This window comes from Nannobrachium achirus, assembly GCF_963921795.1.
Source record: "Nannobrachium achirus genome assembly, chromosome: 5".
Taxonomy (NCBI): domain Eukaryota; kingdom Metazoa; phylum Chordata; class Actinopteri; order Myctophiformes; family Myctophidae; genus Nannobrachium; species Nannobrachium achirus.
The window spans coordinates 75,666,554-75,679,701 of NC_137814.1; the positions used below are offsets into that span (position 1 = coordinate 75,666,554).

At 38.8% G+C, this 13,148-nt stretch overlaps 1 protein-coding gene across 1 annotated transcript in view; it reads right to left on the reverse strand.

Moving 5' to 3' along the window:
* LOC308285308 (uncharacterized protein) overlaps positions 1-5,747 on the reverse strand; it is a gene marked incomplete at both ends in the record, with an annotated part of 67,149 nt that extends 61,402 nt beyond the window's left edge. Inside the window, 2 exons of the mRNA XM_080726023.1 lie at positions 4,684-4,797; positions 5,683-5,747. Coding sequence (XP_080582149.1) covers positions 4,684-4,797; positions 5,683-5,747 — 179 coding nt within the window. The remainder of the gene's footprint in view (positions 1-4,683; positions 4,798-5,682) is intronic.
* Between the last annotated feature and the right edge of the window lie 7,401 nt (positions 5,748-13,148).

Below are 13,148 nucleotides of genomic sequence, written 5' to 3' on the forward strand. Positions count from 1 at the left end.
ATTTTAATATTGTCAACAAATTAGCTGTCATTTTTTTAAATTCAAATTCAAATGATCTTTTATTTATAATTTTAATTTAGTCATAGCATGAGCACCTGTATATGGAAAATGTAAACACCATTGCATTTTACATTCATTTTTGTCTCCAAAAATGCGTCCATTTCCTGAAAATTAAAAAGCAATTCTGTTATTTCAATTTAATTTTCGCATTTGCCATTTCGTTTTAAATATGGCAGCTTTATGCTTCCATAATTGTGAGCTTGTAGATCGGCTATTTTCAAATGATTTTTCTACATTTTACTCAGGACATTTACACAGGACATTCTGCATAATGAGTACGTTCTAATATTGGTATTTGATACCAATACTTTTTTTACTTTTACTCAAGTACATTAACATGACAAACTTCTACTTGATTGCAGTATTGATATCTTTACTTAAGTAAAGAAACTGAGTACTTTTCCCACCACTGTTCATTAGAAAGGAACGGCTCCCTACTGTGAACCGAATCCTATCGTTCATTTCAAAGAGCCGTTCAAAAGACTCGATTCGTTCGCGAACGTCCCACCGCTAGAGCGCGTGCTGTTCCCACTCCAGTCTGTGACTGGTAGTGACTATTTCTGCTGATATAAAACAAACTCGCTACCATTGAGTTTTAATTCCCATCGCAAGCAATCATGATACAACCTGGGCGGATGGATGTGGACGGTATGAAAAGTGTGTCTGCGTGCGCGCGCGTGTGCATGTATGTGTGTGAGTGAGAAAGAGTGAGGGAGGGAGGGAGAGATGGAGAGAGAAAAAAAGAGAGAGAGAGATCTGTCGATCAGCTGCAGTTGTCTTTCTCTCGGTCACCCGCTGCTGTTCCAGACGGGATCCCAGAAAAATATCAAACATGTTTGAAAAGAGTCGGGCTGGCCCTGATCGTCCTCCGAGCCACTCGGCTGGGCTCCGAGTGGAGACGACACTCATGCCCGATGGTCGGGCCCGTTTCAGTCGGAGGCAGCCCGATTGTCGGGAGGGTAATTAAATAGCCCGATTATCGGTTAGTGTAGGGCCGCCTTAAGTTGCACATGGACATTGGACAATCAAAACAAGTTGTATTATTAGTTAAAGTACGTTACAGACACTTTGAAACAAGAGGGCACTTTGAGTAAAGTTTGCAAGTTGTCCAGCCACTGCACACACATTTGAAATAAACAACCAACAACAACACAGATGAATGCTCTTCACAACACAACACTGGACTGGGCTGCCCCATCCAGAAAGATGAAACACGTTATCATGTGGACAGTGGACATGTTAAAATGTCACCGTGACTTGAACAGAATATATCTGAGGAGGCACAAGTGCTTTTGTCAACTGAACGGTCCCAAACAGCTGTCCTAAACCAGACGCGGGGACGCCTTTATCTGCAGTAGCTACCAGCTCATGAGTAGCCTATATACTTTATTACCTTAAAGGTCCTACACCATGCATTTAAAAATAATTTATATAACATTGTTGAGGCTAAATTACCACTCCTGAATACAGAGCCCCTGTCATTTCTGCCTGGCTTTCAGAGCATTTTCAGCTGCAGTACCACCTTGTCCTGAGTGGGAGGACTGCGCTATTGAGACAGTTTTGGCCCCACACTCCTGCCCACCTCCTGCTCAGCAGGCCTGCCCACCCCTCCCCTCCCCAACCCTCTCCCAGCTCCTCCTGCCTCCTTCTCAGGCCTGCCCACCCCTCCCCAACCCTCTTCCAGCTCCTCCTGCCTCCTTCTCAGGCCTGCCCACCCCTCCCCAACCCTCTCCCAGCTCCTCCTGCCTACTTCTCAGGCCTGCCCACCCCTCCCCAACCCCCACTAAGCACAGCAGTAGCAGTAGGTCCCGATTGTGATGTCACAATCGGACCAAAAATCAGACAGCCAGTTCTGAGACCTGCTTACATAGATCTGCCCATAAACTGAGAAAGACACAATGGTCAGAAATAGGACTTTGTGAGGATAGAACGTGCTGGTGGGACACCAAAAAAATACATACACATTGGAAAAATGAAAATTCATGGTGTAGCCCTTTAACACCTTCTAAGCCTGGCCGCACTCCCTCGGACTTCCTACTGGGTCCCATCAGCCAATCGTCTATTCCCGTACTTCGCCGTAATTTATGAAATTAATCATAATTTTTTGAAAAATACAGTCGCAGGTCGTGCTCTGTCTCTTTAAGAGACGTTGTGCAATCGGATCACGTCAGAAACGTGATGACGTCATCGGCTGGCTCTGCCACTGGCTCCACGAGCGGCCATTACGTTCCCCTTCACTGTGTGTGCTGCAGCCTGGTTTAGCCCATCCCCCCTAGTATACCGACCAGACGACAGGCGAAATCAAGGCTTCGGAATGAGTGGAATACATGGAATTAGATCGATGTGCGTGCGACGAGGACGTAATGTACTTTCGAACGCTGTTTTTTCTCGCGGATTACCCCATCTCGCTCCATGCAAATGAACGGCAGAAATACAGCCAGCAGCAGCTTCTAAGTAAGTGGCCGCCCAAACACGTAGTGTGTGCACGTCCTGCTGGCTTGCACTGAACGACCCGCGCGCGTTGTTTATCATTTGGTGTGTTTGTTTTTTAAAATATGTTTATAAATAAAACGCTGATTGCACGGCAGTACCGGGGTTCAGGGGGTTCTGCCGCGGCTTAGAAGGTGTTGGATATTTCACTTTCAAAATTCAGTATTTAGATATTTGATATTCATTTCCCCCCATTTTTCCCCTTCCAGGACTTTCCTATACAAACCCATTATAACTGCAAACTCCATTTTCATTTCTCCAGATTCAATGAAAACAACTGTCTTTTTTTCTGGTGACTCCTGACACCCTCCGAATACGTGTTTTTTCTATAGCATTTTTCATTGATTTCTATTAATCTTTTGGGGAAATGAAAATTATTAAATACAATAAAAGATTATGAAAAATAAATGAAAAAAAGTTATCGGAAAAAACACGGCTTGCTCACATATTCGGAGCGTGTCAGGAGTCACCAGAAAAAAGGACAGTTGTTTTTATTGAATCTATCATGTTTAAAATGGAGTTTGAAGTTATAATGGGTTTGTATAGGAAGGTCCCGGAAGGGGGGGAAATGAATATCAAATATCTAAATACTGAATGAAGAAATTCAAAAACTGTCCTGGGTGTTCCCAAAAGCCTGATTAGACGATAAAATGACAAAAAGATTTTTTGAAAGTGAAATATCCTCAGTTCTGTTCAGATTCACTACACCTTCGTTCTGTTCGGGTCATTTTGACCCGGGGGATATTTGGTTTTAAAAAAAACAACACTAATATAAATTTTAACTTAACAAGTCATCATGATACATTGACTTTGACTCAATACCAAACAATTCATATGATATATATGGTAAATGTTTGCATTTCTGCTTTGCTATATCACATTAAACACTGAACGAGCTAGGCGTTTTTACTGATTTAGCTGGAATTCATGTAAAAAACTACTTTATTTAATACTGGGCAATATTGCTCATGCTTATAGGAAAAAATGAAAATCAGACAGGGGGGCTTCGGAAGGGGGTGTTAGAAGGGGGGGGGCTGTGTGTCTGTGTTTTGGCACAATACTGTGTATTTCTGTGCATAATTATGTGCTTCCGGGTCAAAATGACCCGAACAGCACTTAAGGTTCAAAAAATATGAGGGGGGTGTAGCATGGGTGCAGTGCAAAAAATTTTTTTTTACACGTTCATCTCAGAAGAATCTTTAAGGCCAGTGAGTTTCAGGTGGAAAAAATGTAAACTTCTAACTTTTTTTTTCAAATGAAAATGTAAAACGGGTCAAAATGACCCGAACAGAACTTAAGGGTTAACATTATGTTAGCTGAAAGCTGAGCCACATTTTGAAGGATTAATCTGAAGTAGCCTACATATTTCTGATTGTGCAGCAGCAGGCTATGCTTTGTTTCTTATTATGAAGGAAATGTGTTCTCAAATCAATGCAAGATTCAGGTTGTTGAGCAACCATTTACGCACGCCGATGCACAAATGGTAACTTGGTTAATTAATGTATTTGTGCAAGATGGCCCTAACATTTGTGTACTTACTGTACTTATTATGTTCAAACAGTTCAATCAAAAATGTAATGCTTAGGGTTGTGCAGCATTTACCCCACCTGCTTGTCATTAATGCATAAAAATATCTATGACCTTTTTACATTTTGGTAAATCTTTACCATGCCGGTCACGGTGACCGTTAGTTTAAAACTCTAGTGCAGAGATGTCAAACTCAAATGCACAGGGGGCCGGACTGGTTCAATGTTTATTCAAACGTGGGCTTGTGGTCACGGGCCCTTGATACGCGCCAATGCACTAGCAGTGCATTGTGGGACTTGTAGTATTATGGTGGTGCGTGTGTAACAGAGTGACACATTGTCTCAGCCTGATGGCATCAAAAGTCTAATATCTCCGCCAGTCCTTAGAGATATCCCTTTGGTCTGATGGGTAAGATGTTGGACTTTCATGTGGGAGACTTTGGTTTGAATCCCAGGCATTGCATGTGCAATATACCAGTGCCCGGTCACCCACTTTGAAAACCCCTGCAGCGAGTTTAGTTTGATAACAACTAAATGATGTGTTTTACATTCTGACCTGGGATCAGTAGAGTTCATAACAACTAAATGATGTGTTTTACATTCTGACCTGGGATCAGTAGAGTGGTGTCCATCTTTGAAGAGAATAGGTTTATCCATGGACTTGTCACTCTTCATGGAGACACAGCTGGGTACAGGAGACCCTGCTCTCTGCTGGTGGACCCTGACAGAAAGACATCATCAACATCATTTATGTACTGTATGCTCCAGCCTCACCTACAGTCAGGGACGTGCTGGGCCCCTGATTCAGCCCGGGAAAAAGAGTTGTAGAGGCCCTCATTGCGCGCTATAGAGAGAGATATCTCTCTATAGCGCTGCTGCTACTCAAAGATTTGCCATTTCAGATCATGACAAGTGACAAGCCAGTGGGCCAATTACATGAGTTATATTTAGTTGTTGTCGGGTGGAAACCTTGTACAATATGTCCAAAACCGTTTGTTTTGTATTTATCTTTTAAAAAAAAGATTAAACTATTTTTAAACTATATAATATTTAAACTAGTGAAAACAGCCGTTGTAGATCTGCTTGTTTTCACTACTTTTGTGTGACGGCTATGAATGATGAAGCAGGGCTTTGCTTTGCGAAAAAAAATTACAAAATGGAACGAAAGCCGACATTTTATTTTTATTTTTTTTCCTAATGGCCGGCCTGGGCCGGCTCATTCCGGCCGTTCGGGAGTTGTCCCGCTTTTCCCAATCTTTTGCTTTCTCTTTCTTTCCTAAGTCATTATTACTTATTATTTTATCTTTAGATGTGTTGTTTTTCTGTTGTTCTGCTTTATTTTATATATATCGCTGCATTGTCTGTAAGGATGCCGAACAAAAATAAGTTTTACTCTTATGTACCTGTACAAAAGACTTAACAATAGTAAGTACAAAGTACAACCTTGAACCTTTAACCTTTACTATATTTATATTAATTGAATATAAACAAAGTAAAGTAAAGTAAATGTAATATTATTCAATCATTATAATCAATGTGGAATCCACTCAGTCAAATCTCTCTTACAGACAGACAGACAGACAGACAGACAGACAGACAGACAGACCTGTCACTCAGCATGTCTTCTTTAGAGGAGGGGTCCGACTCCTCTCTCTCCGCTGAGCCACTCATGGTCGAGCAAGACCTACACATACGCACACGCATCAGCATGAGAGAGGTAATCATCCACGGAAAAAAGCCCCAACCAGCCCATCTGTTTAGTGCTGTTGAGTAGACCTTCACCCCACACATCATTATGACTACATTACTCATAGGATCATGGAACTTAAGAGGTATACAGTCTAAGATAAATAGAGAAAAGAAACACATTTTTTCATTAGGAACAAACTTTGACATACTATGTATTCAAGAATTAAGGTTGAAAAATAATGTGGATGTAAATGATGTGATTAGACGCTGGGGGAAAGGTATTGCAATTATCTCTACGGGTAATGAACCGGCTGATGGAGTAGGTATTTTATTTAAATCAAAAGATGTTCAGATTCATAAAAGGAGAGACATAATACCAGGTAGACTTCTAATGATTGACTGTGTAATACATGGAATTAAAATTAGAATCATCAATGTATATACATCTCAGAAAGCAATGGAAAAAGTTATTTAGGAAACTACAAGAGATTACCTTTACAGGACATCACGTGATTGTGTGTGGAGATTTTAACTCTATCACTGAAAGCAATGACAGAATTGCAAATACACCCTTTAGACTGAGTTCTGAAGGAAAATGTTTAAAAGAAGTAACAGATAATGTTAGCCTAGTGGACGTATTTAGGAAACTTAAGCCAAACTTGATAAGCTTCACTAGATTTGACAGTATGCGTAAAACAAGAATTGACAGAATTTACACTTAAAAAATGATTGATCCTATTAATTATAACACTGTACTTACAGATACATCAGACCATTTGATAATTATGTCATTGCTTTCTTTTGGGGAGAACGAAAAAAGACGGTACTGGAAATTGAATGTGAAGTGTTTAGAAAATGCTGAACTTATAAGAGATTTGGAAAAGGAAATTAAGAAAATGTATGATTTAAAGTGCTGAACTAAGTCTAATATAGCACTGTGGGAAATAATGAAAAAAAGGATCGGTGACTATTTTAAATTCATGTCCAAAGAGATGAACATAGAACGAAATCACAAATATGACCAGTTAACAAAACATGTCCTAGAACTAAAATTAAAAAAAATATACTGAGTGAGAGTGAACAGAAAGATTTATATGATTTAAAAAAGGAATTGAATAATTACAATAATTAATTTCTGTTCAATATTAAGAAGGAAGCTGGTTTTAATACCATATCCGATTCAGGAGTTCTAGTTTCTAAAGCACTGACACTATGTAAAAAAAAGAAGAGAAAAACGCTTGCTAGAATCAGTTATAGATAAAGAGGGCCGTTTGGTATCCGATGAGAAAGAGAAAAGAAGAGTTATTAAAGAAATGTGTTCCGAAATGTATAAGAATTTTAAACCGAATTTTAATAAAATGTTCGATTTTTTGGAAGACATCCAACCTTTGCCTAGGGAGGAAACAATGTCACTAATAGGTGAGATTACAAAAGAAGAGGTAATAATTGCCATAAAACAACTTAATGTAAATAAAAGTCCAGGCCCTGATGGCATTTCAGCCGAACTCTACAAGCTGTTTTCTGAACCAGTACTCAACACTCTTACAGCGGCTTTCAATGAAGGGATTAAAGAAGGTAGATTGGGTAACTCATTTTATCATGGTGTGATGACAATTTTACATAAAAAAGGAGACAGGAGCAATCTAGATAATTATAGACATTTGACCTTGATGAATACAGATTATAAAATATTGGCTAAAGTAATAATGAATAGATCGATAAATATTTTGGATCAAATCATTGAACAAGAACAAACATGCACCATAAAGGGCAGAGTGATGTGGGACAATTTATGCATATTTAGAGACATTATAACATCAGATGTAGAGAAAGACTTTTATATCATAGGACTTGATAAAAAAAAGGCTTTCGATTATATCTCCAGGGACTACCTGTGGTTGGTGATGAAAGGATATGGCTTTCCAGATAGCTTTATTGATACGGTTAAATTGTTATATGCAAGATCTACGGTTCAAATCAATGTTAATGGAGTCCTAACAGACCCCTTCGAAATTGAGAAGGGAGTCAAGCAGGGCTGTCCAGTCAGCAGCCTTATATATTCTTGCTATTAACCCTTTGTTGAAAAGAATAAACAGCGATGTTAATATACAAGGATTAGTCATCAGTACAGGTCAGAAAGTGCCTTGGCTTATGCAGACGATATTTCCATCATAATTCGAAACCAAGAAGAAATTAATATAGTAAATAAACACTTTGAACTGTATGAAGAAGTAGCTGGAGCAAAATTGAATCAAAATAAAACAGAGGGAGTCTGGATGGGAGTACAAGAAAATAAACCAACAGTAAACGTAATAGTTAAAGATGAAATCAAAGTCTTGGGTCTGTATATTAGCAAGGAGAAATGTTGTGAAAAAAAAACTGGGAGAAGAGAATTACAAAATTACAGGAGGTAATAGAGAAATATGCTACATTAAATATCCCTTACAGGTCCAAAGTGGAAATTCAGAAGTGCTACCTAATATCTACACTCATGTTCCTTGGTTCAATTTTTCCACCTCCCAAAAAATATGTAACAAAAATGAATAAGATGTGTGTGAACTTCATATGGGGAACAAATTATGAAATCACAAAGAGAAAAATATTGTTCCGCAGTAAGAAACATGGTGGCCTTGACGCTGTAGATCTAGAACTAAAATTAAAAATACTTTTTGTTAAAAATATAGTCAATGGAATAGAGAGAAGAGCAATTTGGGTCGGGGATCCAAACTCTTGGAGGAAAAGATACGGTAGAGGACGTAATGGAATTCCCAACTACCAACTGCTATATGGAGACTTAATTAAGAAATACGATTATTTAAATATTGATTGGAATACACTGTCTAGTATAATGATTTATATCCTGATCAATGAGAAAGTACATGGAGGCATGACTCAATACGAAGGTTTAAATGATGAAGAAAATGAAATATGTGTAAAGAATATATATACAGGAAATTTATCAAATGAAATGCAAGATAGAGCTTTTCTCATATCCCAAAATAAACTCCCGGTTAGACACGTCCTGAGATGGTGCAATAGAATTAACACAACGGAATGTCCTGTACCGAGCTGTAGTCAAGCTGAAACTCTGAACCATTTCCTGTTCGAATGCAATAGATCTAAAGCTGTGTGGGCCAGCATGACTGGAATTGGTCTTAACGTAGAGGTGAACGAAAAAGCATGTAGGTATGGGGTCTTCAGAAAGAAAATGGAGAGGGAAAAGCATGAGTTCTTTTGGTGGATTTATGGCGTGGTCATAGCAAAACTATGGAAGACTAGATGTAAAATGTCTTTGGGTCAAGTACAAATAATTCCACGCAACACTGTTTTTAGCCAAATTCTGTCCAGTCTTAGAAGGGCCCGTACTCTAGACAGAAACAGAGGAAAGAGAACACCTTGGCACCTCCTGAATTTTTAATTGTTTAACTGAAAAATAAAAAATAAAATAAAGTTACCTATTACATGGTTTCTTCGTTCACTGAATGTTTTGTATGAAATATATGAGGAACTAGTTTTGTCTATTATGAGATTCTTCTTGTACATTTTGAAAAAGAAAAAAATGTATTTGTGAATACAACATTGTTTAATAAAGTTTTATAAAAAAAGAATACACACACGCACACACACGCGCGCGCACGCGCACACGCACACGCACTCGCACACACACTCGCACACACACACACACACACGCACACGCACACACACACACACACATATAGAGACAGAGAGAGCGGGAGGCAACATGTTGTAATCACAGAGAGTACAGGATGAGGCGTGTGCTTGCGTGGGCATGCGTGTGCGTGTAGAAAAAAAAAGTAGATCTACAAGCTGTAGGACGGTGTCACGTGACAACACACGTGAGCTTGTAGATCTGCTATTTTCAGTACTGTCAGATAACATTTAAGAGGCAAACATTTTCTAAATAGCCGTTCTACAAGATACAAAAGTATATTATATGTGTTATAATGTTAACTTGACATGCATCTGTTAGTGTGGTTTAATAACAGTATATTATGTGTTGTTATAATGTTAACTCTAGTAGTGTGGTTTAATAATAGAAATAAAACTCATTTCTACTCACTCTGGTCACAAGCTTTAACAACAAAATGTCTGTCTTCTGTCTGTGTGCGTCGTGTTCCACATCTCTGTCTGTCTCTATCTCTCTCCCTGCCTCTCTCTCTCTGTCTCTCTCTCTGTCTCTCTGTGTCTGTCTCTCTCTCTCTCTCTCTCTCTCTCTCTCTCTCTCTCTCTCTCTCTCTCTCTCTCTCTCTCTCTCTCTCTCCTTACGGTGAAAACACCCAAAGAACATAAACTTTTCTCTCTCCCTCAAAGGGGGAGGAGTGGTTTGTGCAGAGAGAGAGAGAGAGAGAGAGAGAGAGAGAGAGAGAGAGAGAGAGAGAGAGAGAGAGAGAGAGAGAGAAGACATGTGACTTACAGTAAACGGCATTTCCTGTAGTTACCACACACTCACACTAGGGGTGTAACGATACATTTAACAGCGATACGATACGATACGCATTACAATACATTGTTAACAATACCATAAGTGGACGATATTGGTTCCTTCATACGATGAGATTCAATGATTTAAAAAAATATATAGTAACTATTTAGCAAAGAAATGAAATCTGTGTAATCTAATACGATGGAAGTAAACGCTGTGTTTCTCTAGCAAATACATGGATATTATATTTCAACACATATGGACAAACCCACCTTGACATGAACCCAGAGATTACACACATTTATCAATAGACCAAGAGTAGCTATATGGAATGGAAAGGTAATTAAACCCCACTTTTTCATTTTCCCTCTTACAATTGCCAAATAAAAGGAAAAATACTTTCATACATTCGATTACAATCTGTATTTTTTCAATACCGATACCTGCATTGTAAAAACATACGATACAAAGCCAAAACGGTATGATATTTTGCTTTTGCAAACAATTTAGTTCAAATCGACTTTTCGATTCAGTTTCAATATCGTTACACCCATAACACACACACACACACACACACACACACACACACACACACACACACACACACACACACACACATGGAACAGGAAATATCAGATCTACAAGCTCACCTCGCGTGGCGTCAGAGATGTTCTGTGAACTTGTAGATCTGCTCATTTCAGCGCGACACCGTGTTACCATGAAGTATAGATCTGATCTTAAAGGGATATTCTACTTTCAAAAAACTTTTTGTCATTGTATGGTCTAATCAGCCTCAGTATTTAGATATTTGACGTAAATGTTACCAGGCCCTCCAGGCCCAGGGCCTCTCCCCACACACACTCATTGTAACTTCAAACTCCATTTTAACCATGAGAGATTCATTAAAAACACCCATTATTTTTTTCTGTTGACTCATACTGCCCTCCTAATACGTGAGCAGGCTGTGTTTTTTCTATAACGTTTTTGATTTATTTTTAATAAACTTTTATTGTATTACATTTTTTCCATTTTCCCAAAGAATTATTAAAAATACATGAAAAGCGTTATGGAAAAAACACGGCCTGCTCACGTATTAGTAGGGTAGTATGAGTCACCAGAAAAAAATAATGTGTGTTTTTAATGAATCTTTCATGGTTAAAATGGAGTTTGAAGTTACAATGAGTGTGTGGGGAGAGGCCCTGAGCCTGGAGGGCCAGATAGCATTTACATCAAATATCTAAATACTGAATGAAGAAAATCAAAAACTGTTCAGGGTGTTCATACAAGCCTGATTAGACCATACAATGACAAAAAGTGTTTTTGAAAGTGGAATATCCCTTTAATGTGATCTGTATCATGAATCAATACTAAAGTATTTATACTTTATACTCTTAAAGTATTTATACTTTATACTCTAAACTAAAGTATTTATACTTTATACTCTACAACAAACTAAAGTATTTATACTTTATACTCTTAACACTTATGTTGCTATGATTTTTTTCTCTTCAATGTCTCGCGTTGCCATGGTTACCATAGACTTCCATGTAATTGTGCAAGTGTGTAAAAAGTGCACGCCCATGCCTAGATGATGCACCACGTGTGTAGATGCTGTTCACAGCTTTCAAACAAAAAAATCCGCTTGGAAATCCGTTCAGGCATTCATGATTTATCAGCCATTATGTTTTCTTCAGATGTAAACAAACATGGCTGCCATGTTTGAAAGAATGGGTTGGTATGGTGGTTAAACATGCAATTTCGCGATCGCGATCATGCCTAATACATTTCTGGAGGTCCAAAAAATTTTTTTGAAAAAAAAAATTTTGAAAAGAAAAAACGGCCCAAACTCGGGAAACTCGGGGTTGGCACAGCACTAGTACCAATACAAACTCGGGAAACTCGGGGTTGGCACCATATGTGTTAATGTAGAAAATCCCCTCCCTCCTGCTCCTGCCTGGCCCAGGTGGGAGGAGCCCTAGACTTGACTTCCCATCCACACACCTGAACCTAATGACAATGAACCAGTCCCGGGAGCTCCGCCCCCACCTTTCCCTCCACGTTACTGCTTTGAAGTCCGACAGCCCTCACTCAGTCATTCAACACTGTCAGCACGATGGAAGAGAATGTCACTCACAGACACACTGCATGTCGCGTTTTGGACCCAGAGCCTCGAAATCTCTTCCAAATCCGTCAACAAGACCTGGCATATGAAATTAGAAAAATATGTAGGCCTATTAAAACAAACCAGCAGAGAATACAGAAGCTCTCTGCTGGATTCAGAGCCGTTTTACACTGACTCGAAAAATGTAAATATGAATACACTGTATTGGCTAAATGGCTCATGACTATAACACCTTATTTGTTATGTTAAATAGCTACTGATTATCCCCCTTGGGATAATAAAGATATCTATCTATCTATATATTAAGTGGCCTGCCTAACATCAGCCATAAGCACTACCATCATCAGCACAGACTTTATTTGTTTAGATCGATTCATGCCATTTTAATGATTAGTGTTATTGACCTGGGCGGAATATGAGTTACTTTCATCAGGTCATATGAACTGAGAAAATATGTGTAGGCTACGACTCATTTATACCAACACAAACATTGTATGTGTTTATATCAAGAAGCACCAAGGAATAGGGTACTTCATCTGATATAAAGCAACGTATCACTGGACTGGACAGTTGTGTACATAAGGTAAGAAAGACAACAACCTAATAAATATACCTACCAGTGAATTTGACGCCTAAACGGCGTGTTAATGTATTTATTTGATTTGTGATGTTGGTGTTTAAACAGCCTATATAGCGACGAATGAGGTAGGCAGTATCCTACTCTGTCTATTTCTCTTATTTCACAACAACCAGAATAAACTGCTTCAAATGTAGGCTAGGCCTACGTGTTTCTTATCATACCGATTGCTTATAATCT